The following is a 27,362-nucleotide window of genomic DNA, read 5'->3' as shown; positions in this document are numbered from 1 at the left end:
TCTCAAGCTGCAAGATGAGGTGGATGCAGCCTCTACCTGACGGTCTTTTCCCCTGACCAGAGCTGGTAAAGAAACTGGATGCCAAAAGACACCCCTGCACCCAACGCCCCACAGCCTTGAGTGGTGCAACCGACAGTGTCCAGGCATCCCTAAAGAACCTAACTTACCACTTTAGCCAGTGGTCTCCTTCAGGAAGTCTCCCTGCTAGAGTCTGCAGCAACTTTGCCGAACCAATGGTCCCCACGGAGAATCATAGTGTTCCCAATGTCTTCTTGGCACCCTGCATACAGACGCCCCAGTGCGGCCTGTGGTTCAGCTCCTGTGCTGATCGTTGGACCCTGCAGTGCTGATCTTAACTCCAGGAGCTTTGCTTCGACACCCAAGTGGCCTGCTCATATGCAGTCCCTAAGCGAAGGCCCGCACCTGCACTCTGCACACAGCCACCTCAGTGCCGCTGGTGGTGCAACTTGAGTGTCTACCTAGACCTTGGAGAACCTTGGTCTTAACACCCAAATCTCCCACTCATGAGACGTTTACTTACCTATGAACCAGCTAACCATTTTCCTCCCATAGGAACCCATGTTTGGGACTAAAATGTTCAAAGTGTTAAACTGTTGTTTTATATGGAGAAAAACGTCAGTATAACTTAAACCTAGGGATACCACTCCCAGTAGTGAAACTAATCAAAAAGTAACCACAAAGTATTCTAAAAGTAATAACTGTGTAATTTGAGCTGCTTTTTGACAATATTCCAACCTGTAACACATGGAAATCCATCCTCAATTGTATTTCTGTGTAAAGGTTTACAAATGAAAGTGTATTTTACCTACCTGTACCAAGTCCTGCTTTGTTCCCGAAATAAGATATAAATATACTTTTTTAAGCTTACCCAATTGATCTGGATTCGGTCTCTGAGTGTGTGCCATCAGTCTTGATTGGGTGAACACAAATGCTGAACACACCCTCTGGATAAGGTAAGTAGAAACAGCTCTCTTTGTGGTAGTGTGGGTGAGCAGTTGCTACTTACCTAATTTAGCCTCTGTTATACCTCTGGGGACTCACTGGACTCTGTGCACACTATATCTTAACTTTGGTGTAGTGTATACAGAACCAGCTTCCAACATCCTCTCTATAGCTCCCTTGGCCAAGAGAGCCAAACCTTCCCTGTGTAGAAGTGCCAAATGATCCTCCGACATGCGGTCGTAAAAAGGTGGCATGGAGGGTGAGGTAGTCTTGAAGGGAAGGGAGTAGCCACTACGGACTATATGCATAACCCACCTGTCCAACATGGACTGCCAGCAGAGGAGGTGATGGTGAATCCCGTCTCCAACTGCCTGATGATGGGCCTGAAACGTCTGACTAGGAAGGTTTGGAGGCAGTGGCGGGAAGGGGGGTGTGGGCTGGCCTGCCCACTGGCTCCCTGACCCGTGAGGACGCTGGGTCCGACTTCTGCAGCCACTCAGCAGCTGGACAGGTTGCTTGTACCGGTGGCTGGGCTGGACAGGAGGTGGCGGGGAGCCCCTTCAATAGCAACGAAAGGGACAAAAAGCAAACTGAGGTGGATGGGTAAAAGCAGCGAGGCCCAAGGATCTGGCCGTAGCCCGAGAATCCTTAAAGAGTCAAGCACAGAGTCTGCTTTGTCGTCAAAAAGGCGAGTGCCATCAAGGGCCATGTCCATCAAGGTTTATTGGCCATCCCCCGAGAAGCCAGAAAACCTCAACCAGGTGTAGCATTTGAGTTCTACCGACGGGGCAATCCTTCTGTCCAGTGAGTCAATGGTATCCAGTCCACAACATATTGTGAATTTGGCTGCATCTCTCTCATCAGCCACTTCCTGGGAGAGGACGGCCTGGGTTGCCTCTGGGCACTGAGGCAGCACCTGTGCAACCGTATCCCAGATGGTATGGGAGTATCGGCCCAAGAGTCTAGCAGTATTCACTGACCACAATGCCAAGCTGGAGGAAGAAAACATCCTCTTCCCAAGGTGATCCAGCTTCCCTATCTGGAGGAGCAGAAGGGAATGTGCCCTTTGAAGATGAGGCTTGGACCACCAAGCTCTCAGGGGAGGGATGTTCAGTCAAGAACGCTGGGTCGCCCACAGCGGGCGGTGGGCGATTGTCTTGTCCACAAGAGCCCCTGTGACCAAGGTCTTCATTAAATGGCAAGAGGGGTTCAGAAGTGGAAGCCGCAGGCTGAAGCACCTCTGTCAGGACGTTAGTCCTGACTGCCACCGAAGTGAGCTCAAGGCCAAGGACTTTAGCTGCCCTTCTCACCACTACAGCGCAGGAATCTCCCTCCTCCAAAGCAACGGTAGGGGGAGAAAGCAATCCAGTGTCAGGGGAAGTGTAATGACCACTGGCAACACCTGGTCCATCTGCCAGACAGGTTTGTTAGGCTGGTCAGTTAAAGGGTCCAGCAGTCCTTCCCATTCCTCTTTACCACCTACTGGCCCAGAATTAACACCATGAAACAGGAACAAAAGTCCCTTTTGGCATTGGAACCAACATTGCTCGAAGTCGTGGCAACTTCAGGGATGAGGATGGGGCCGGCGACGACCAGGGGCGCGTCATCGTCGGGATCGACTTCGGGGGGAAGGTCGCGTGAAATCGACCTTCATCGATCCGGATCCAATACCAGATCCACAGGGGCCCTCCGGAGTCGGGGCCGATGAAGCTGGCGCCAAAGGCCTAGGGCTGCCCCCACCAGACTCCGCGGGGCCCAAAGGTGCAGCAGGGAGGCCGAACTGTCCAAAAAGGAGGTAAAGGGCCTCAAAATTTCTGGATTTAGGCAAGAGACTCACCGGTCCTGGATAAGAGCGAAGTAGTCTCAGAAGTCTGCTCTGGAGACAGACGGGTGAAGTTGAAGAATGCTTGTACATTATATCTATTGATTATTTTTCCAACAATATTGCCACAGCAATGCGGACAACTCCATAACAGACCCCTAGCAAACCCTGGTACAATTAAACTAACCACGCGCAAAAAGGAAATCAAAAAGTGGGCACAAAGATAAGTCGGGTAAATTCTAAACCCAAGCTGATAAAGGCTAAAATTTTGTTCAAAATAGAAATAAAAACTGCAGCTATCCTTTTAGGAACCAGTCTCTCGTTCACTGAACCCAGCAACGCATGTTATTCAACTCAAAAGCAGCACTAGTACTATTTGAGCACCCTTAACAGAAAACAAACAATTCTCTTACTTTTCCTCAACACAACTGCAAAACTGAAATCTTACTTCTGCACCCATAAAACACCAGACTGATGAAAAGCTTTTTAGAAACTCAACTCGTAAGACCTACCCAAAATAGTCAAACGCAAATCACAAAAATATGTCAAAGGCCAACAGCAGCCAAAACAATCAAAGAAAAGTTTATTTGCAATAATTTGGCTTACAACAATCAACGCTTCTCTAACACAGGTCCTTCACCCCAACGTAATCAGATAGGGCCAGATCTTGCCTATTATTGGGGGGAAAAAAACCAAATCACTCTGAAATTCTAGAACACTTCAGACTCATTAGCAATCTTCCCCGATTTGGAAAAGTAATTGTAAAGTGCGGTGTACACCAACTAAACAGTCACATCAAAAACAGTGAACTTCTCACAAACCCCAATCAGACTTCAGATTAGTCTTCTGCACAGAAAACACAACATGAAATATTCTAACAATATTCTGCTCGCAGAACTAACCTTGATGGGTACCAATTCATTACACAGTAACTCAGCCACACCCTCAAGTTTCACACTGGACTTCTTCCTTTTACTTGCACAACAAGTGAGCAACATGGCACAGTCAGTCAACAACCACCTACATTCATTAAATTAAAAAACAAAAATCAAATACCTAAGCTCTCCCATAGTACTAAGTGTAGGAGAGTGGGGTCTGCAATCCTATGGTCACCCCAGATTTTTGCTTCTGGCTTCACTGGTTTACGATTTTCCCTGGCTGTGGGCCTGCTAATCAGACCCACAGCCTACCTGTTCTCTCTAAATTGACAACCATGTACTTTAGGTGCATTTACCAATTGGTACTGGTCCACCTTATCAGTCCCTGTACAGTATACCTTAGGTATCCAGGGCATAGGTGTACCCAGGGCCGACCAGGGGCTGAAGCATGTATTATGCCACCCCTGGCTGGCCATCTAAAACTGACACACCTGGCTGCACGACAGCTGGGGCAAGGTGGTGTAATCACCCTTTGCTGTAGATATGGTATACCTATATCTAACCCTAAAATGGACACATATATTCCTATCAGTCACTCCTAAGGCAGGCCTTATCAATCCTGAAGGCAGAGTGCTTGGAATTATGTGAGATGGTTCTCTGGCATGAGCTGAGCCCGTCTGCAGCTTGCGGAACCAACTCCTAATAGCTGTCCCATGATAACGCTATACCATATACTCATAAGTGCATTATAATCCTCGCGGTTAAATGCTAACTTTGGTATAGCATTATCAAAACATGTCGAGTAAGGTGTCATACGAATTGGAATACTACCCCCTCGCCAATTCTGGCGACGGGGGTAGCATTCCACCCTTCTAGAGGGACACGACATGTATGTAACTGTGAACCCCGGTTAAAGTTAACTCGAGCCTTGGCATCACAAAATGGATGCTGCCACCACAGACACAAGTCTGACCTCCTGCTGCTGGGAGTCTTTCCAGCGAGGGAGGCTTGGACAAAGGGTTTCCTGCCTTGGGAGGTGCTAACACCACCCCAGACAGGATTTTGTGAATTGAGGTAGGGAGGCCTGAAAGGAATGAGACATGCCTGGGGCACACAATGTGTCCTGTGCATACACCGGTTCAAACCAGTTGCTGGGGCATCCCTGCCCCAGCTCTGGCGCGAAACCGGACAAAGGATAGAGGGTGTAGCCACCCCCCTTCCTGGTCCCACCCAGGGGAGGGACCTAGTCAGTAGTGCAGCCCCCTTTAGGAGAATAAAGGTAGGAGCTGGTCCCATTCCAAATTAGAATATCCTGAACAACTTTACAAGAAGAAACTCTGGACTTCGACGTTCTGCTCAACAGAAGACTGATGAATCTCCCTTGTGGGCAAGGAGGGTCCACCCTGCACAAGCAGGTACCATCAAGCGTCCAGCGGCTTCCCTTTGTCGTCTTCACTCGAGGATCCAGACTTCAGAGCCCGACGAGACCCGGATTCCCAGACCTCTCCGACCTCAACTCACATCTGCAGCAAAGCTGAGACCCGTGGGTGCGACGAGACACGTGGGACCGGCCATCTTGAAAGAACCTGCACTTCGCTTCCAGCACGACTCCCGAGGAAAACTCGACCAAGTGCTTTGGGTATTGAGAAGCCCCAGCCCCGAGCAGCTCCTGCACCGAAGATCAGCCCTCCAGCCTCCACGAGATCTGCGTGGGGCCCTTCTGCTTGTTTGCTGCTCGACGCGTTGTCTGGTTACTTGCCGGCTGGCTAGTGGCCTCCTAGACGACGATCCACGACAACTTCACTGCTGGTCTGGTTGCTCCAGACTGGCCCTTGCTCCCTTCCAAAAGAGGAGCACCCTGGACCCTCCTGGTCTACTCCAGACGCCGTTTCCACTCACCGCGTGGGTTGCCTTTGCCAAGGCCTGTTGACGCCGAATCCGGATCCAACACCGCCGACAGCGAGAGCCTGCGTGGGACAGCTCGTGCCTCCATCCTGGTCGTCGAAGACACCTCCTGGTCCACGTGGCTGCAGAGACAAGCGTCCACTCTTCACCTGATCGCGACGACAGCATCTGGTTCCTTCCTGGTTCCACACCCGTCACTGGCTAGTGACTTTGAACACTGTCCCCTCTGCTTTCAGGTCCTCTTCTTCACCGATCCACCCTTGGATCGCACCGGACATCTTCCTCCTGGTCGCCTGCAGCATCTTTTCTTCCAGGCTCCATAGACTTCAACGCGAGAACCCGACACACTTTGACACCTATGCACCCGCAGCCCGTGGGTGAGGTAACGAGAGCATTTCGGTGCTCAAGGGTAGTTTAACTGTCCTAGTGTCCAGATCCACAGTCTTCTTAGTCCTAACTAGTCAGGATTGTCCGTACTCACCTTTAACTTGAACTGTACTGTCCATAGACGTTGTTACGCATCTCGCGTGTGAGTTCACACTCTGCACACGCGTCCCGTGGGCCTCCTATTACTTACCTAAGGTGAAGATAGCGTAGTCCTAGCGAACCTCCAGCCTCTGGACAGCTCCATTTCTTCTATCGACTTTCACATTCCACTTACTTAGTATATGGTTTGTCGTGCCTCTAGGGCACCATTGTAATTTTGTGCAACTTATCGTATTTTTCTTAAGAGATTGTCATGTGCTTAGCCCTCTGACCTCATAAAGAGTTCAGAGGTGTTGGTATTAATAAATATAGTGTTTATTTTCATAACAACCTGTGTGGTGTCCTTTCATCTGGTATTCAAGGGGTTATATTGTGGTAAAACAGCTGGCTTCACATGCCAAAAGAGTTTAGCCTAAGACTGCTTTGTCCATGCTACCATTAGGATAGCTGGTCTATAAGGTTGACTTACAACCAATCACCATAAGGGTTGTTTGGACTGATACAAGGTGATCACTAGAACTAGTGAGCATCATATATCAGGCCAACTTCTCACACTAAAAACCACAGTTCATTTTCCCATCTCAAGAACTGATTTGTGCAACAGCATCCTGTCTGGTATGCCGTGATTAACCCTTGCTGTGCTCAAAACCACATTTTTAGCTAAGATTCAGCTATAGAACAAGTGCCCAAGTCTACCTTTTCACAAGGTTGGGCTATTTTGTGTCAATGTTTGTTTGCAGAGCGGCCGTTGAAAAGAAGTGCCTTTAAATATATTTTGTGCTTGACGGTTGCAGGGTAGAAAATTCCTTGCTGAGCGATAGTGGCAAGGGATGGTGTGCAAATAATATGTTCCTTCTCAAGCGTCTCACAAGTGTAGTGAATTGAAGACATCGTATCATAGATTTAGCAAACCTGGGAAATCATCTGTTAACAGTATTAGCTGTTTGTTTCCCTATAGTGTCATTTAGGCTTCAAAGAAAGCTGAGGGGACTTGGACATAATGAGTGGCAATGTCCAGGAGTAGAAAGGATCGCTTTTGGGGCAGATGTGCAGTGCCAGCTCCTGAATAGGTCCAGGGAGAGAGGACACATTAAGGACCAAGGAACACTTCCCAGGAACTCTTCCCCCAAGATAGCTGGTGTTTTTTGCCCGAATGAGGAAATATAAACCCCACCAGTTAACGGCAGTGCGAAGCTAAAGCACAAAAAGGGAAAACATTTGCTGTTCGGTACATCTGTGGTCTATGTAGGCATGTCCAGGGAGTATGTTCCCCTAATTACTGTACTTCAATTTTTCCTGCAGGCAGGGCACCTATTGGGGCACTGTCGTTCAGCGAGCTTTCCACCAAATAGAACATGCAGGCAAACAGCAAATCTGGCAGTTGTAGGAGAAAAATAAACATATGAAGGCCAACTGTAGCCTGTAAAGGCCCTGGACTAAAACAGAAAAAAACACACACACAAGGGAGAGAGCAATTGATAAAATTTGTTTCTGTCAAAGGTATAAGAATGATTGGACAGTGATGTGCACTCCAGGGTAGAAGACTGGACGTTATGCAGAATCCGAAGCTGTACATTTGTTGAATAGTTTGTCACCCAGTCAAGAGCTTTTTCTGTAGACTGAATTTATCAGTGTGATCTCTAGATGGGGCAAAATTAAGTGTGCAAATTTAATTTTTTGCACATGCAGTATTGTGATGTAAAACTTTGCTAAGGCTGCTTTTATATTTTTTTCTAAAAGGAGTACCCAAATAGGAAAATATGGGGGCCAAGTGCAAAGGTAGCAGTCTATGTCTAATCCAAGTGATAAAGCAGAAACCGTTTTATTCTGTTGGTTAGAACTATCCAATTTGGAGATTCTTTGCGCCATTTGGTATCCTTTCCACCTCAATGCAGAAAAATGGATCAGGTAACAAGTCATTTTTTTCCTTACAAAAAATCTTAAAAGTACTTGTGCATGCATTCATCAACTCACCCGCTCTATAGCTTCTTTTTCTTGAGGTGTAACTTGAATATAGTTCATGTGGCCGCTTCCGGAGTCACCTGCCATTCCAACACCACCACTGCCACCAGTACCACCTCCACCTCCACCACCTCCAGTCTGGCCACCAGACTCCTGAACTGGCTCATTTAACATCTGAATAAACTGCTCCTGGTGTTGACTGATTTGCTGTGGTTCATCAGGGAACAAAAGGGAATAAAGATACAACACGCTGAAATAAAGTATTGTTGGTTCTAATTGTTGGTAGTTTTAAGTTTTTTCATAAATATTCCCTGAAGCATGCTGAATAACATACTTAAAATATCCGGTGAGAAAAACAAGTTAGTGACAACTGCAAACCATTGATAGAAGTTGTCACCGCCACACAATTATTAGATAACCAATTGAACTATTAAACTACTCACCAATAACTTAGAAAAACACCAAGGCAGAACATGTGAAAAGGAAAATGTTACTTACACATGTAAGCATCTGTTCATAGCGTATAGTGCTGCAGATTCACATGCTCTGTTTACTCCCCTGCCAAACAGTGTTGGGCTGGACATCTACAACTTGTTTTTCTTTGAAGAAGTCTTTCGAGTCACAAACTAATCTCCCTTAGCCAGCAATGGGCATGGACTCCATATTAGGCCGTTTCCCACAGCGGGTGAGAGTAGTATGGAGAGGTGAATGAAACAGTAAATGATGCACTTGTACTGCAGAAAAGGAATAGTTATTTGAGAGAAAAAAGGTCTGTAGTCTGAACCACGAATGTCTGGAGAGGAAGATGGCTGCACATGCATCTACAGCACTACACACTACAAAGAGATGCGTACAGGGTTAAGTAATATTTTCTGTTTGTAGCATGTGCTGCTGTATGTAAACATGCTCTGCATAGACTCTAAAGCAGAACCCTCCGTAAGCAATGACTAGCATGCGGCTGGTGCAGATGTCGATTGTAAGGAAATGGTCCTTTTTGTATGGTAACCCCCATGTTTTTAGGTCTCGCGTCAGAGAAAGACCTTATGTCGCCCGTTTGCGGGAAGGTGGACAGGAGATATGCACGCGCTTTCCCTCGGCGGATTTCACCTCGTGGGCGTGCACGTGCACATCTCCTGTTCAACATTCAGCAGCCTCTCTCATTCACGCGCGCGCACACAGCCACACTCACGCATGCGCACACACATTCCCAAGCGCACTCCCCCCCTCCCCCCCGCACACGCAGGGCTTACATACACACACAAACGTGCACACACACACACACCCTCCCAACCCCACTCACCGGGCACACGCAGGGCTTCCATCACTGGGGGCATGTCATCCGGCATCATGTCAGGAGGTTAGTGGCTACGTGTCCAGCCCCGGTCGCCGATACCAGGCCGGTGTTCCATAATCCACTGCCCCCCATGTGGCAGTGGACCCCCCATCGTTGTGCGCATGCGCACTAATGGTGCGCATGCGGATAATAATTTTCATGACGTTTTCATGACGTCTCACTACCACGCCTATCAGGGACTGTATCCCCTGTTTGTTCACACATTTACGTAAGTGTGGGTGGGGCCAGTTGTTCTACGTTGCCATGTGTAAACACTTCATTCATTGGCTCATCAACTGCTAGTCAGCGCGCTCTCTTTAGACGACAGCCGAACTTGATAGGGTTGGAGCTATGAGTGAGGCGCCGCGCGAGCGAGCGCGCGGGGGGGGGGGGGGGGGGGAGGTGCTGGCACTCCAGGATACTGCGCCTCACCCCTCGGGTACCTGGGCACCGGGCTAAGGCAGCCAAGAGAGCGAATCACCAGGGGCAGCGTGTGGCCTGGGGTGGCGCGGGCGTCCCTATCCTCTTTCTATACAATTGGTCCACCGGGGAGAAGGCTCCAGTGTCGCCCCAATATGCAGCGCAGCGGCGGCTGCCCTGAGCGTGTGGCCTGGGGTGGCGCGGGCGTCCCTATCCTCACGCCGGGGAGAAGGCTCCAGTGTGTCCCAAACGGCATCCCCCGACCTGTGTCTCCTACTCGGGGGATGCCGCCGTCGTTCAATCTGCGGACTGCGCCTGGGGCGGGGGACCTGCTGTTCGACCCCGGAGGATGCCTGGCTCGAGGTGCGGGGCGGGCGGAGCAGTGGTGGCTGCTCTGGAGGGGGATTTAAGGGTGGGGTGGGAGGCGCTACCGTGCACCCTCCTGTAAAGATGAGGCCCGCAATCGGAAGTATCAAGTTGTCAAGATTAATTTAAATAGACACGTTTTCTATTGTTTTTACAAACTTAGCACACAACGTTACCGGTGTCGTGTTTTACCACATTAATAGACTAACCCTGCATGTCCCACTATTGGAAATATAAATTCGTCTGCTAGACCCCTTATACTTTAACTGATGCTTAAGCCCAGAGCATCTTTACAACTAAACAACGTCATTCTTATACCAAATCGTCCATTGTGGACATGTGTAGAACCTGTAGGTCACAGGCTCGATCCTTCCGAGGTCATATCAGTCAGTTGGTGCTATGGTTAGCAAATATTTTCCCACATACAGACGAGAAAAATTGTATAAAGTGTGCGTCATGTATACTTATTATTAAAAGTTTGCTTGGTAATGCACAAACCCGTTCAGAAGACGTCAGTGTGACCATTACACTGGAAAAAGAAGTTAGAGGTTTATTATGAAGGAAAGCCTTATCACCTGTTCTAGATCTAAAGGGCTGATCTCACAAACAAAATCCCCTTTTGTTGCACTACCCTACACAGCCACACACACTTTGATTCCATTACTGCAAACTGTACTATTGCAGCTTCCCTTTGCCGATCCAGACATTCATTTTAAATATCAACTTTAAAAATACTGATATTAGTGAACTCCACGTTACTACCAAGCGGTAGCCGGTGACCTGCACGGACAGGTGTATGGTTGATATGAAGGTTTTAACTTAATGAAACCTATTTTGTTTTCTCATACATTTAAAGTATTCAAGGGCGTTCTAGGGTATGGTGTAATGCTAAGCTATGGCGCTTTCTGGCTATACACTCGATTACTTCCGATAATATTTCACACCCCAGATCCTTCCCTAAAGCCTTTACGGTTAACAGCGCAAAGTGCTTTGTTGTTGGCCACATAAACCACCAACATAAAGTGTTCTGCTACCATCCACAGAGCGCTCGGTAGAAGAGCAGAAGGGTAGCTCCGACCCTCTCCCCCCCAGCCAACTCGGGTGTCACCCCCAACTTTGTGCCCCCATCTGGGGCACCCGAGAGCAATGTCAGGACACCCCGCTGCGTCCATGTTGCACTCCAAGAGGCCTTGTCCCCACCCTGCGGAGTTGCGAAGCTTGAACCCCCCCCCCCCTCCGGACTCAGTCAAGAGCTCTCAGGCCAGGTTACTGTCCTGAAGAAGCCCTCGGGAGCTCGCTCGCGCTCCCCCATCGCCCGCACCGCGGGGGCTGCCGAGGCTAACGCCAATGGACCAACCCCTCCCAAACCTTGGCCCGGTAACTACCCACGATTAAACCCAATTTAAGCGAGACCGCCCCATCTGAAGGCCCGAGCACTGACTCGGCGTCACAGATTTGGGTATTAGGAGTGCGGTAGGTGCTGGTACAGTCCCTGCCTCTGCAGGGCCCCCATGTCTGGAGAGTCCTGCAGCTCCCACCATGGCCATGGTACAGTCCCTTCCTCTGCAGGGCCCCAGGTCTGCAGATCTCATTGTGGCCCTGGTACAGTCCCTTCCTCTTCAGGGCCCCAGGGCTGGAGAGTCCTGTGGCTCCCATCGTGGCCCTGGTACAGTCCCTTACTCTGCAGTGCCCCCAGGTCTGGAGCCCTGAAGCTCCCATCGTGGCCCTGGTACAGTCCCTGCCTCTGCAGGCCCCCCCCATGATGGAGAGTCCTGCAGCTCCCACCATGGCCATGGTACAGTCCCTTCCTCTGCAAGGCCCCAGGGTCTGCAGATCCCATCGTGGCCCTGGTACAGTCCCTTCTTCAGGGCCCAGGGCTAGAGAGTCCTGTGGCTCCCATCGTGGCCCTGGTACAGTCCCTTAATCTGCAGGGCCCCCAGGTCTGGAGCCCTGAAGCTCCCATCGTGGCCCTGGTACAGTCCCTTCCTCTGCAGGGCCCCAAGGTCTGGAGAGTCCTGCAGCTCCCACCAAGGCCCTGGTACAGTCCCTATCTCTGCAGGACCCCCAGGTCTGGAGTCCTGCAGCTCCCACAATGGCCCTGGTACAGTCCTTACCTCTGCAGGGCCCCCATGGCTGGAGAGTCCTGCAGCTCCCACCGGTGTCCTGCAACAGTCCCTGTCTCTGCAGGACCCCCAGGTCTGGAGTGTCCTGCAGCTCCCACCCACTCTACCGTCCTCAATCTACCGCCCTCACTCACTCTACCGCCCTGACTCACTCTACCGCCCTGACTCACTCTATCTATCGCCCTCCCTTACTCTATCGCCCTCCCTTACTCTATCGCCCTCCCTTACTCTATCTATCTACCTCCCTTACTCTATTGCCCCCCTCCCTCTCTATCTATTGCCCCCTCCCTCTCTATCTATTGCCCCCCTTACTCTATCGCCCCCCCTTACTCTCTCTCTATCGCCCTCCCTCTATTTATCTATCGCCCTCCCTCTCTATCTATCAATCGCCCTCCCTTACTCTATCGCCCTCCCTCTCTATCTATCTATCTATAGCCCTCCCTCCCTCTCTATCTATCTATCGCCCTCTGGCTAGGTTCTGTTATCTGCCGACATTCCATTAAATTCAGAGGCTGCTGTTTCATGATACTTTGATTTGCATCTCTGCACCACCACTGCCATGCACACACGGACACCAAAAAAAAATTATCATTTACAATGCCAGTAACTCAAACTTAAATGCTGCGAGACCTATTGCATTGCAAATGCTTGTTGGACTGATGCTGCTAGTTTATCGACTCGGAGTGCATGGAGGCCTGTTAACCTGACCTCAGTGCCCTTTAACTGGAAGGTCGAATTTGCTTTCACCCAACTGGCCAAACTAACTTACCAGCAAGACCATAGTAAATGGTACCCAGGGCATGTAAGTTAGAGGGTCCACCTCCAAGGATTGAAGCACTGGCTGTGCCACCCACAATGGGAAACCAGTAAAACGAGACTTCCAGGCGGCCATTTGCAGGCTGGAAGAACAGGTTTAACTGCTGGCCGACTTTACATTTAAAGCAATGGCAAAGTCAGACTTCCCCAGGTATATCTGGAAGTCGCCCCTATGGCAAGCCTATTGAGTCCTAGGGCAGGATGCAACATATACCACAGGCAGAACATGTAATTTAACATGTTAAGATGGTAAAAACGCAAAACTGTAGTCTTTATGGTGAAAAAGCTTGGTTGCCCAATTGGCAAGTGCAGAGTTACGCACCAAAAGCTCAGCTGTGCATCCTCCTGGAAAGGTGCAACCAAGGATGGTCGTCTAAAGTATAAAAAATCTTGTAACATTAAGCCCCACTTGAGTCTCAGGTCGAAATTAATGTACTAAGTTGCAGTGTGCAAATTTAGCAAAGTTGCCACTTTGTTGCCTTTAGTCCCCTGTGCTCGTACCAGTTGCACACAGGGTCCTGTTGCTGAGACAGCTTTCTGCTATCCTGGGGAGATGTTCTACCGGCGGACAGGAAAGGATACAAAAGGGGCCTGCTTTGGAAGGTGGTGTCACCTCGCTCCTGCAGGAAGCCATAAGGGTGTTGGCCCAAAAAGCAAGCTTCAAAGGAGAAGTCACCTTTGAAGACCAAATGGGTAACCCTTGGGAGAGGGGCTACTCAATTGTTCAGACAGGCTGGCACTTGGGACAGGAGAGGGGAAATCATTTTCCAAACCGGTTTTCAAGGAGGGTTCAGTCAAGGAGCTCAAGACACAAAGAGAGGGGGGTCCTGCCATACTGGAAGCGGGCACAATAGTGCACCCTGGAATGCTCAGATGTCACACTTCACAGAAGTGGTCATCAGGTGGAAGGGAATCTAGTAGTCTATTGACTATCAACTGTATCTTGCACTGATGGCATTTTATGAGCATAAGTAGGGTAATCACTGGCACACCAAAACTCATATCTCTACTGGAAGGACTGAAGGGGGACTGCCCTGCTGCACTGTGGAAACAGCAAAGAGGTTGCACTTGCGTGGACAGCACCTGCTGGCTAGCCGAGAAGGACTGTGCCTGCTGTGTCCTGCTTAGGGAGAATAAACACCACCAGAAGTGCCAATACTGTTCACTATTCATTCCATTACTTCAAGAAAGGGGCACATCCCTGACTCAATGTGACACCAAAAATTTCACTTGATATCTTTTATCTGAATTTTTGAAACTTCATTATACTTTTTTTCTATTAAAGTTAATCAAACAATCTAAACATATCATATATACAAACCACACCCACCATTTACATGTTTACAATAAACACAAAAATAATTTTTTTAGACATTACCTAGGTACAACATGAAAGACCTACACTTCTGAAAAGAATACAAACAATTCAATACATACAATAGAAAACAGATTTGAATTTGCTGAATGATAATTATATAACCAACTGTCCCTGTTATCAATGAACCCACTGCCGTGAAACCTAATACTATTTTCACTTGATATGTTTTTCACAAAGTCTACAACGAGACTGAGGTAATTCTCTTTTTGCTGCACTTGTTGGAACAAATTACTGGGTTGTCGATGCGTTTAGAACCCAAGAATTAATTCACAGGGTTCTCATCAGGACCAAAAGCTTTTTCAACAAGATCAGCCGATCTCCTTTCATCCACCTATACACTTCGTATCTCCTAATTGTTTTTGTTTATGGGGGTGCATTATCAGCCATCCTTGCCATATTTACAGCTTCTCTTTCTTTAGTCTTTATTTTTTTTTTTTTAATTTTTTTTTTTTTTGTCCTCATATATGCCACCAGGATTCTTATGCTCTAGATGGGTCTCGCGGTTACCTCTTATACTGTAGTTTTCGTGTCCGCCCCGGAAACAGTATCATGGCAAACAGGGATGTCCCAGAGGTAGGCTGTTTTCCTTATCCCACTCCTCAGAGCCTATTTTGGGCGCCCTAGGCAAAGTGGAGGACAGGACCGACACAACCTCTGGCATAATCATAGGACCGCTCACCTGTTCATCCAGATCACCAGTTTAGACCAAACATTTTCAGTACTCTCGTTACAACCAGCTAAGTCCATTTTACAAACTTCCATTATATATTTCAAGCATATTACAAATCTAGGGGGAGACGCTGACTTCCACTCCATACAAATTTGTCTCCTTGCAATAACTATTATATAAAAAATAAACTTAGTGTCTAGATTGTTAATATTATAATCGTCTGTTAAGCCAAAAAATACAAGTCTACGAGAGCAAGTAATAGTTATAGAAAGTACGTCACTCAAAAAATCCGTTATCGCTTTCCAATAATCTTGAATAGCTGGACAATCAAGGAAAATATGGACATCATCAGCGGTACAATGATTACATCGAGGACAGTAGTAATTATTATGAGTAATCTTATGCAGTTTGGCAGGGGTCCAATAGACTCTATAAGCCGTAAACAAATGATTACGTCTTAAATTGGCTGGTTTAATTAGCCTCTGTGAAAGCGTAAAAGAGTCTGACCAAACTTTACAGATTTCCTCAGGAGGGTCGGATATACAGTTTCCCCATAATTTTTTCAGCTCCAAGTGCAAAGTACTATACTCTTCTGTGATCATTAAATTATACCAAAATGAAAGTTCTTTTAACCATTTCCCCCCCCCCCTGCCAATTGCATCAAGAATGTCTGTATTTTTCTCCCTTTGCATATTTTGACTAGACCACCAGGCAGATAATTGATAATATTTGAACCTAGTCAGCTGGCCGTTGGTTAGTTGTGCTAAAGAGTTCCAGTTTACTAAGCCTGAATCTACCCAGAGATCACCCCAATTTTTTAACCCGGCTGTTTCAAAGGTTGTGAAAGGCGTACTTGAAGACATTGAGGTGTACCAGGAGAATCCCATATTGGAGTGTGTGAATGATAATGGATATCGAATGTCTTCCTGATAAACCCCCAGTTTCTTAATGCAGTCTGTAAGATTCTGAGGCGAATTTTTTAAAAACAATTCTGGTCTCCAAACTTAAATAAAAAGAAATCATGGTCATAAGGTAGATCGTTTAATAAGGCTTGAAACAGGCGGCCCTGCGATGATGCATCTAACTTGTTTGCAAGGAGCCTAAATTTTTTAAAGTGGAAGGCATGGCAGTATAACATTAAATCCGGGACGGCTAACCCACCATTTTTTAAGCCCCTTCTCAGCTTCTTCCATGCAATTCTAGTGGACTTGCAGGCCCATATGAATGATCCGATTTTGCCCTGTAAAGTATTAATGTCTTTAGGTGAAAATGATAGAGGGATGCAATTAAATAAGAAAGTCAATTTTGGAAGAATTATCATCTTAATAAGATTGACACGGCCATATATATTCAAAGGCAGGCTCCCCCATCTGATTAAAGTTTTATTGATGTCTTTAGCCACCTTTTGCCAGCTGAGTAATGTAATGTCTTTTACAGATTGGGTTAGGTGAATTCCCAGGTACCTCATTGTCTGTTTTGCACCCGATATGTGTATGTTATTATTCCATCCCATAATCTCCGTTTTCTCCTTATTTATCTGGTAACCTGACAAATTCCCAAATTCTTCCGATAAGAAAAACAACCTTGGTATTGCTGCTGAGTGATCAGAGGTATATAAGAGAAGATCATCTGCATACAATGCCACTTTCAGAGATAGATTACCGAGCTGGAATGGTTGAATTATATTGTCCTCTCTGATGCCACACACAAAAGGCTCCATATACACATCAAACAGAAGGGGAGACAAGGGGCAGCCCTGCCTGGTTCCACGAGATATATCAAAGCAATCGGATAGGATTCCATTAACTAGAACCTTCGCCTTTGGATTATGATATAATGATCTGACCGCCTCTATAAAAATAAGAGGGAACCCAAATGCCTCCATTGTGGCCCATAAATACTTCCAATTGACCTGATCAAAGGCCTTAGCCGCATCTATGGCGATCAGAGCAAGCGGAAGACTTTTAGTGCTGGCATAATCTATGGCTCCTATTGCTTCAAATGTTAATTCATTTAACTGTCTCCCTGGTATAAAGCCTCTCTGGTCAGGGTGAATTATGGATTTTATAACCTTCGATAGTCTAGTGGCTAGAATTCCAGAATAGATCTTCATGTCGGTGTTTAACAATGAAATGGGTCTATAGGACTCTATTTGTTTAGAATCTTTGTTAGGTTTTAGTATGAGCGTTATAATGGCTTCAGCCCATGAGGGGGGAGTAGAGTGACCGTGGATTAATAATGAGTTAAAAAGATCCCTTAGCGGAGGTATTAGTTGATCTTTATTATCTAAATAAATCTCCACTGGCAACGCGTCTGAGCCTGCAGCCTTCCCTCTTTTCATTTTCTTTAGTTGTCCCAGAATTTCCCCTTCTGTGATCTCACTTCCCAAATAAGCTTTATCTGTTTCAGACATTAGCGATAAATGTTTTGTTGCCAGCCAGGATTCTAAATCCTCCCCCTTAGGATCTTTGACTTCCGTGTAGAGACTACTCATAAAGGACCTTGCTTCTCCTCTGATCTCTGCATCCGTTTCCATCAAATCTCCTGTCTGCCGTTGTACTAAGGCTTTAATGTTATTTCTTGTTTTCTCTTCTCTAGCTTTCCAGGCTAGGAGGGCTCCACACTTTTCCCCGTAATCAAAATTTTTTAGTCTACTAGACTCCCATTTTTCTTTAAGAATTCTCTCATCTGAAATTTTTAACTGAAGTTGTAACTCTGTAAGTTCCTTCTCTAGCGAATGTACTCTACTAGAGTTCGTTAGGATTGCATTTTGTAATTCAAGATCCTTTCTTGTTATTGCAGTCAAGTCTTCCTTTCTTATTTTTTTCCTACTCTTTCTCTTATGATTCATTAATGAACTTAAGACTCCCCTCAGATAGGCCTTGTAAGTTTCCCATACGACTTGAAGGGAGGAAGTTCCTGAATTTATTATGAAGAATTCTAATGTTTTGTCTTTAATGTCTACTTTTATTTGTTCATCTAATAAAAGTTCTCTCCAGTGTCCACCTAAATTTTAGGGGAGTTGTATTCAGTTCAATTACCATCTCCAAGACAGCGTGGTCCGATAGTCCTGTAGGTGTGAAGGAGAGGTAATTGATATCTTTGAGAAGGTGTTGATCGACCAAAAAATGATCTATTCTTGAATGGTTCTTATATTTCTTACTATAAAAAGTAAAGCCTAGTTGAGTTCTATATTTTTTCCTCCAGACATCAACTAGAGTAAAATCTTTCATTAGGACGTCCAGGATGGCAAGTGATTTTAAGGGAGCATGGTATTAAGCTTTAGAGGTTCTATCCAACTTTTGGTCAAAGACCAGGTTGAAATCACCGCCTAGTATTAAAGGGCCAGTTGTCGTGAGTAATGCTGTTTCGAGTTTGGACAGAGGGCTCGAATTATCCTCATTTGGACCGTAATACACAGCGATGGAGTAAGGGATATTTTGAATATATATTTCAGCGACTAACCATCTTCCCGATTGGTCTGTCTCAAAATTTCTTAGAGTTATCCCTCTGTTTGCTCGAATTATGATAGAAACTCCCCTTGTGGCACCTGCTTGCCTGGAGCGAATTATCTCTTGGACCCACCGAAGCTTTTTAAAGAGAGAATTACACACTGCGGCCTCTAGGTGTGTTTCTTGAAGCATTATGATTTGTGCATCAGAATTTTTTAGGAATTCACAAATTCTGTTCTGTTTTATTTTTTCCCCTAAACCGTTAATGTTCCAGGACAGGACCTTTAACTTATATGAATTGATCATGAATCTAATATCCACTCATACCCATCCATGCCTCTATACAGAATAAGTTTGTTTATATATGAGGATTTTTTTTCTTTTAATTTCCCCCTGACCCCCCCCACCCATACAGCCCCTCCCCCCTGAGGAACCCCCTCTGCATACCTGGCGATGACTTCGCCTTTTCGGCGCAGCCGGGTGGTGTCCGCGACCAATAATAAGTTTTTAGCGAGATGAACTGAATCAGAAATAAATCATATCCCCAGTTTTATCATGCAACATTTTATGCAATAATTTGCTTTCTCGTGTGCCCCCAACCGCTTTTTTTTTTTTTTTCCCACCCTCTTTTTTTTTTTGCAGTTTCTACCATCTTTAAGGTGAACGCCAGACTTTCCAGTACTACTCCTCCTGCTCGCTTCTCATTCGGTCCAAAAGGTTATCAACCTCTTCTGGCTGTGTGAAGCTGTAGGTCTTATTCTTCCACATAATCCTGAGCATAGCCGGAAATCTCATTTGTACCTGGGCTCCCAGCGACCTCAGATCCGGCATTCTAGTGCCCAGCTCTCATTGTCTTTGTGCAGTTCTTGCTCCAATATCCGACCTAATAAGATAAGAACTAGACTTGTAGAGGAGGTCTGTTTTTAACAGATCTCCTCAAAATAAGCTCCTTGACATTATACGTTTGGAAGTTTACTAGTATTTTTCTAGGTTGTTTCCTGTCTGTACGTCTCTTATAGGGGTCTCTGTGCACCCTTTGAATTTCTGCCTCCAGATCTATGTCCGGGCGATCTTTTAGGACACCTTCTCTCAGAAGTTTACAGACAAATACCTTTATGTCCTCCAGCTCTTCCCCCTCCGGTATTTTCAAGATTCTTAGGTTGTTCCTACGTGCTTGAGTCTCCAACCGCTCAATATCCATAACCAAAGATCTATTCTGGACTTTTAAATGCTCTATATCTTTTTGGTTGCCATGCACTGTTTTGTTCAAAGCAGCTGTTTCTGTTTCAAGGTTCCCTGTACGAAGAGTGACCTGCTCCAGCCTAGATTCTAATGCATCAAATCTATCTTGTATGGTTTTTTGGTTGGTCTCTGAGATCTCAAATTTCAACATCATATCGCCTCTAAGAGATTGAAAGAGATCCCCTAACCTGTCGCTCTCCCGCTCCCGCTCACCAAGGTCCACAGAACTTCTCCTCGATCCAGAAATTATTTGAACAGTTTGGTTATCTTTACTTACTTCCTTTCTCCTCGCCTCACCTATTGAATCTTTGGAGCTACTTTGTGCAGGTTTTACTGCTCCAGACTGACTCGGTTCGTGGGGTTCTTATCCTGGTTTCCTTGGGCCTCGTCTACTGGGTTTACTTTATTTACATTTGCCGGAGTACCTATTGCTGTTGCATTTTCAGTCTCAGTCTCAGTCTCAGTCCCAGGGGGATTTAACTGTCTTAAGCTCTCTAAACTCGACATATGAGTTCCCTCAACATTTTCCATGTTTTCCAAGTTTTCTAGGACCTCGTAGCGGTTTTTTAAGGGTACAATGACAGTATTGACCTCCGACTGCACAGATGAAAGCCTAGCTTGATCTAAGACCTTAAAGAAAGATTTAAGGGATGGGGTGCTTTTGACCGCCTGACATTCAAGGGCTGCCCCTTTAAGTTTCTTAACTAAAGTAGACTTTTTCTTTCTACTTTTACAGGGAGTTAGTGGCATGGGCCGCTCCCTCTCTTCAAATTCAAATTCCAAAGCACATTTTTCCTTTAATTCAACCCTAGATCTCAGCTGATACCTATTTCTTCTTATTGGGAGAATAATCCCCTTTTTTACGGGATTGGAGCTTGGCTCCACTGCGATAGGCTCCACTGTCACAGATAACGCCGCTTACGTTGACTTGTGTCCCGCCGGCTTGGTACCTTTCAAAAATGCAGGCTCTTGTGCTGAGACTTTCCCTAAAATAGCATAGCCATCCTTGTAAGTAGAGACATCAGACTGCGTTAGATCCATACAGCAACCCGACCTCTCCGTGATGTGAATGGGAGAAGTCTCTACCGCTTTAGTCCCATAGCCCCCACATCTTACAAAAGAATAAAGATTCTTTCTCACAGGCTGTATTGTACATGATTGCTGCTCAGAGGTGTATGCTACCAAACCTCCAAGTTTTAGTCTAAACAGCACGGAGCGACATCTGCTCCATAGGCACCGTTGGCGTTCTTCCAGTATGAAAAAACAGGTAAGCGCAGGTCCGTTAAGGCCCTTGCGACGTTTTTTGAAAATTTTTTTATTTCCTTTTACCTGTTGGGAGGCTAAGCCGGTGTAGATACGTTATATTGCCTCTCTCACCGGTCGCTGCAGGTTAGATACATGCGAACACAGTCTGCTCCACACACTCTGCCCGCATCTCTCGATCGTTGTATTTTGTTTTCCCCGGCGGCAGAGCCGGGTTTGCGCGGTCCTAGCGCTGCCTGCGACCTGCAATCTCCTCTCGGGCGACCGGCTGGCCAGCAACCTCAAAGAGAAAACAAACAGAGGTGCCGGCTTAGCTTAGTGCTGGATAATGACGGGGGAAAACGCATCTGCCGCTTTACCTGTCAGAAGGGAAACTCGCGACTTCTCGCTACAACATATCTCTCGTTGACCAGCGGAGGGCACCACGGCGCTGCCGCGACCGGCTCTCAGCCCGCCGCCATGTTCCTCGTGGGCGTGTCTCCTAGCCCCCCGTGTGCCAATAGTTGGCGTTGTTCGACTCTGCATAGGTGTCATCCGCCTAGTCTTTATTTTCTGACGCCTTCAAAAACTGAGTATTTTAGAAATTTTTAGTTGTATGTCTCGGCAGGGATGGCAATCTTCCTCGCGCATTCACTCAAACGGGGAATTGTTTTTTCAGAAGTGTATGTCTTTCATGTTGTACCTAGGTAATGTCTAAAAAAATTTGTTTTGTGTTTATTGTAAAAATGTAAATGGTGGGTGCGGTTTGTATATATGATGTGTAGATCGTTTGATTAATTGACAGAAAAAAAGTATAATGAAGTTTCAAAAATTCAGATAAATAAAAGATATCAAGTGAAATTTTTGGTGTCTAATTGAGTAAGGGATGTGCCCCTTTCTTGAAGTAATGGAATGAATAGTGAACAATATTGGCACTTTTGGTGGTGTTTAGGATTAATGGGCACAGCCTTACTGTTGAGGGGTCTTACCTTCTGTTAGCTGCTTAGGGAGAAGTCATCTCCAGAACCCAGCCAAAGCCAAGAGATTCCAAGAGTCAGTGAGCTGCCATCCTGTCCACAGTACAGGGGTAAAACAGCTGAAAAGCCTGCTGAGGCAAGTTGGTAGCCAAAAGACTTCAACCCACCAACTGCCGCCGTGCAGCCACAAGGACCAGAAGCACACAGCTGCACTAGAGTCCGCTGAGCCAGAGAGTGCCAATGGAGTGCAGCTGGGACCGAACCTGTGACTAGGACCACCTCACCTCCATCATGGACCGAGGAGTAGTCGCAGCAAGACCTCTGTTGACCGCATTGCATTCACAGTATCCTTTTGAGCATCTGCAGCATCTTCCATCCCCTGCATCAGGATCACTTCCATAGAAAAGCCCTGCAAAGGATATAAGTGCCTGAACTTACTGTAGACCGCTTATCAGCTGAAGCAACTGCATCTGAGGATCTTGTTGCTCCCCCTGACTTGTTCTCTACTGGATTTGGTCACCTAAAGTGATCTCAATACAAATAGCCAAAACCTTTAGTGAAAACGTTTAAGTGTCACATTAGTTGAATTTGCCAATGCGTGTTAGTGGTTGAAATGCTTTGATCTACTATACTTTGTAAATTCTATATCTCCGGAACGCTCTTGTGGATCTATTTCATTGTGGTGTCTAAAAATACATAAAAATACAGTCTATTTTTATGAATCGGTGTCGGATTTCTTTTGTGTCTTGTAACTTTCTTCAATTGATTTGGTGCTATTCATATGCTTTACACTTGTTCTTTTGTGACAGCTTTGCTGCTCAGACCTACAGCTACCCAGGGTTCAGCTGAAGGTTTGACAAACAAAACCCAAGAGTCCTAAAGAGGACGGTAAGTGTATTACACGATGAAGTCACACAATCGCAACATAAAATACACTTAATTTCCTCACATCTGAAACAAAATTCTTAGACCTGTCTGGCCAACCAGTGCTTGTTTTTAGGTCTAGAACATACACACAGTAGTGCTCAGTAAATGTGCATGGGTTAACTATGTAGCTGCCTTGCATATGTTGGCTAGGGAAATGTTTCCCCCAAAAATGATGGTAGCCACCTTCTTTAGAGTGGAATGAGATAAAGAAGTAATGGGGAGGGTCCTTTTGGCTTTGGGATAACAAGCCTGAATGCACTTAACTATCCATCTAGTAATTCCTGCTTGGATGTAGGCTGTCCTTTTGTGAGGCTTTGCAAAACTACACAACATTTGTCAGCATTGCAAAAAGCTTTATTCCTGTTAATGTAATACATGAGGCCGCACTTGACATATTGGTTATTGAACATTCTCTCAGGTACAGAGTCTAGTTGGGGGAAGAACACCAGGAGCTCTACAGTCTGATTATGGTGGAATGACAAACCCACCTTTGGAAGAAACTTAGAGTTAGTCCGGAGTACTAACCTGAGCTTGAGATCCTGCAAGAAAGGTTCTTGCAGGGCGTGGGCTGCCGATTATTAATGCAGTGTAAAGAAGTTACTGCCACCAGGAAGTGAGCCTTCCTGGAGAGGTACTGGAGTGGACAAGAGTGTAAGGATTCAAATGGGGGAACCCATGAGTCTGGTCAGTATGATATGGAGGTTCCTCACAGGTGCAACCCTAGGAAGGATGACTCTCTCGAGCCATTCCATGAACACCTAAATAGCAGGAATGCAAAAGAGAGAGGAAGGCTCCCTGTTTTGCACGTACACAGCTACAGTAGATAAATGAACATGCACTGAAGTGTAACCTAGGCATGATGTCCGAAGGCGGAGTAGGAAGATGACGATGTCTTGGACTGCAGGTGTCAGATTATTTCATTTCTTGGCAACACAGTAATGGACCAAACTTTTCCACTTTGCAGCTTAACATGCAGGTGTTGCAGCTCTACGAGACTCTCACATGATATACATACATTTTGGGGGAGGAGACGCAAGTATCAAAATTCTAGGTCCTCAAGTTGCCAGATCACTAGAACTAGCTGCTTGGAATCGGTGTGCATTATCAGGCCTTGGTTTCTGCTGTGAAGGTCCAGCCTGTTGGGAAGCCTCTCTTGGGGGCTGATCTGCATCTCTAGTATGGCTGACTATACGCAGGCTGCCAGGCCCATGTGGTGGTCACTGGAAGACTGTTAGTGATGTTTGTTGCATTTTCTGCACCACCAGTGGAAAAAACAGGACAGGCAGAAAAGCGTAGGCAGATATCCAGGACGAGTTGACCTATAGTGCATGGACTATGGATCGAGGCTGTTGTAACCCGGAGTTAGAGCATTTTGGGTTTGCAAGGTGTCAAACAGGTCTACATCTGATGTGTCCCAGCACCGGACGCAGTGGTGCAGGACTTGCAGGAGGAGATCCCACTTGTGGGCTTGCTGGTGCATTTTGCTTAACAGGTCAGTTAGGTCACTGTTCACCACCCAGAAGTTACTGCACCATTAGCTGAAGGCGGCGGCGAAGGGTCCAATCCCAGATTGACTGAGCAAGGAAGGAGAGGGGTACATAGTGAGTGCCCACTGCTTCTGAAGGCAGTACATGGTGATCATACTGTATCCTAATCAGGACTACTTTGCCCCAAATAAGCCGCAAGAAGGCTTTAAGAGAGAGGTGAGTGGACCACCAGAAGCTTGAGATAGTTGATGGGGTGGTTCTGCTGTTCTGGAGACAGCACCTGCTGTATTGCGTTGTGGTCAAGGTGAACTCCACACCAGTTTCGGAGGCGTCTGTGGTGATGGTGACCTAAAGAATGGGGGTCTAGGAAAGGCCTGTACCGCAACATGTTGTTGCTCTTCCACATCTGCAGACAGTCATGACCGTTAACAACAATAGATCTTCAATCTGCTGTATTAGGTGCATGTGGTACTATAACGATGCACAATACCACTATACCAAGAAGCGCATTACAGTTCTTACCGTGACGATGTGGGAGGCAAAAGAGGAACTAACGGCCCAAAGACCGCAACCCTTTGAAGACTTGGGTAGGCTTTGCTGCCGACTGAATTTAGAATTGGTCCTAAAACAGGTTGTATCTGGAAGGGTTGGAGGTAGGACTTGTCACGTATATGGTAAACCCAAGACTATGAAGAAGGGAGATGGTTGTCTGTGTCCCTTCTACGCAATAATGGATGCTTGCACTCTTACTCAGCCAATTGTCAAGAAACATAAGTTACTTACCTTTAACAATGCCTTATCTGATAGAGACTATCTGGCCATGGATTCCTTACCTTAGATTTATCCCCAAGTGTCAGACAGGATCCAGACATTTGTTTGTAAACGGCATCTGTGTGCCAGTAGGTGGCGTTGATCGGCTCTGCGTATAGGCGGTGGGAGTGATGTGCGCAATGCCTATATAGGTGCCACTCCAGCGTTCTGACATCAGTTTCTTTTCGAGACTTTCCACACCAGGAGTGCGGAGCCACAAAGAACTGACCACTAGTGTGAAAAACTAGGGTCCTGAAAGGGGAAAGCCTTATCCCTAGAAATCCATTCGCAGAGGAGGGAGGAAGGGTGGGTCGCTAAGGAATTTGCATCTAGATAGTCTCTCTACCAGATAAGGCGTTACCGAAGGTAAGTAACTTGTTCATCTGATAGAGACTTCTAGCTGAAGATTCCTTATCTTAGAATAGATGCCCAAGCAATACCTCCCGGAGGTGGGTGTGCAAAACAATTTTATACCAAAAAGTTCTGCAGGACCAAATGGGCGAAGTGCCCATCACCACGGACCTGGCTGTCCAGGCAGTAGTGTTTTGTGAACGTAGGCAGAGAGGCCAATTGTAGATGTCCAGGACCGAAACTCGGCATGCCGACTCAGTGGTCGCAATATGGACTCTGGAGGAATGAGCACGCAAGCCCTCAAGGGGTTGCTTCTTGGACAGTGTGTAGCAGGTCTTAATGTAGAGCATGATCAATCGGGACATGGTCCACTTCTGCATGGACTTTCTCTTCTTCGCTCTGACATACCCACTGAAGAGTTGGTCGTCCAACTCTCATGTGGTCAAGGTAGAAAGAAAACGCTTTTTTTTGGTCCAGTTAGTGGAGGCGTTCGTCTTCTTTAGAGGAATGCAGCGGAACGTAAAAAGTAGGCAGGGTGATGGACTGGCCTTCATGAAAAGGAGTGACTATGCTAGGCTGAAAAAAAGCACTAGTTCGAAGAATCAACTGATCGAGATAGATGTTTAAATATGAAGGCTTAGATAACAAACCCTGAAGCTCACTAACCCTCAGGGCAGATGTTATCGCAACCAGGAAGGCAGTCTTGATGGTAAGGAGCCTAAGAGGATGGTTGTGCAAGGGCTCAAATGGAGCACACATCAGGAACGCCAGGACTAGACTAAGGTCCTACTGACGCAGGATGAAGATAGGAGGAAACATGTTGCAAACCTTTAAAAAACCTATGTACAATCAGGGATTTGAAGAGGGATGGCTGGTCAGGCAACCACAGAAAAGATGACATGGCAGAAAGGTAGTCATTAAAGGTCCCTAAAGTAGAGCCCTGCTGGGCAAGAGAATAAAGAAGGTCCTGAGAAATGGGGGCAGAAAGAGGATCAATCCCCTTTTCCACACAATGCCTCAAACTTGCCCCAGCAGCAGGCATACCGTCTTGCTGGCGAGACACCTGGCTGTCAAATTAATATTACAGACTTTAGGCGGATGCTTGAAAGAGGTCAACTGTTCGGGTGGAGTACCCTACCCTGTTGTTGTGACGGAAGCTCCTTCCGAAGGGGCAGCCGGACCGAAGACCAATGGGCATGCTCAACATCTCGGGACAACAAACTCTCGAGCCTACTCTTGAGCTACAAGGATGACTTGGGCCCGGCTGTTCCTTATCTTTTTGAAACACTGGGCAGTGGTAGTATGGGCGGAAAGCCAGTAGTCGAGATAGGGAAAGACTGGCAGTCCTGATCTCCCCAGATGAGCTGCAGTCACCTTGGTGAAAACACAAGGGGCACTTGTAAGACCAAAAGGGAACAACCTTTGGCTGCCTGACCCATGGGGCCTGTGGCACTGCTCTGGCTAGAGAGTCAATAGTAACAACTCCACATCGGATGGTGAACTTGGCTGCATCTCTATTGTCGGCAACAGTTTGGGAGAGTGTAGGAAGCAGACTCTGTATATGATATTGCCACTAGGTGGTAGTACAGTGCACAGAGTCCAGGGGTTCTACAAAAGTTTACAGGGCTCAATATAAAACCCAAAATGCTCTATTAGGGGTAGTGTGGGCAAGCAGTCTTAGGCTTAACACAGAGAAGTGTAAGACACTTATTGCATCAATAATGGGCAAACGACTCAAGATCCACACCAATT

General features: G+C 46.6%; 1 protein-coding gene across 2 annotated transcripts in view; it reads right to left on the bottom strand.

Annotated features, from left to right (window-relative positions):
- Positions 1-27,362, bottom strand: part of RAD23B (RAD23 nucleotide excision repair protein B) — a 355,852-nt gene that overhangs the window by 18,080 nt on the left and 310,410 nt on the right. The window contains exon 9 of one of the 2 annotated variants that reach the window (XM_078676661.1): positions 8,029-8,223. In XM_078676661.1, coding sequence (XP_078532787.1) covers positions 8,029-8,223 — 195 coding nt within the window. Of the gene's footprint in view, positions 1-8,028; positions 8,243-27,362 lie in introns of both variants that reach the window. The other variant, XM_078676659.1, reaches the window with a different exon arrangement.

This window comes from Lissotriton helveticus, chromosome 2_1 (genome assembly GCF_964261635.1).
Source record: "Lissotriton helveticus chromosome 2_1, aLisHel1.1, whole genome shotgun sequence".
NCBI classification, from domain to species: domain Eukaryota; kingdom Metazoa; phylum Chordata; class Amphibia; order Caudata; family Salamandridae; genus Lissotriton; species Lissotriton helveticus.
Note: the sequence above shows the minus strand (reverse complement) of the source record. Positions and strands in the feature narration are given on the sequence as shown.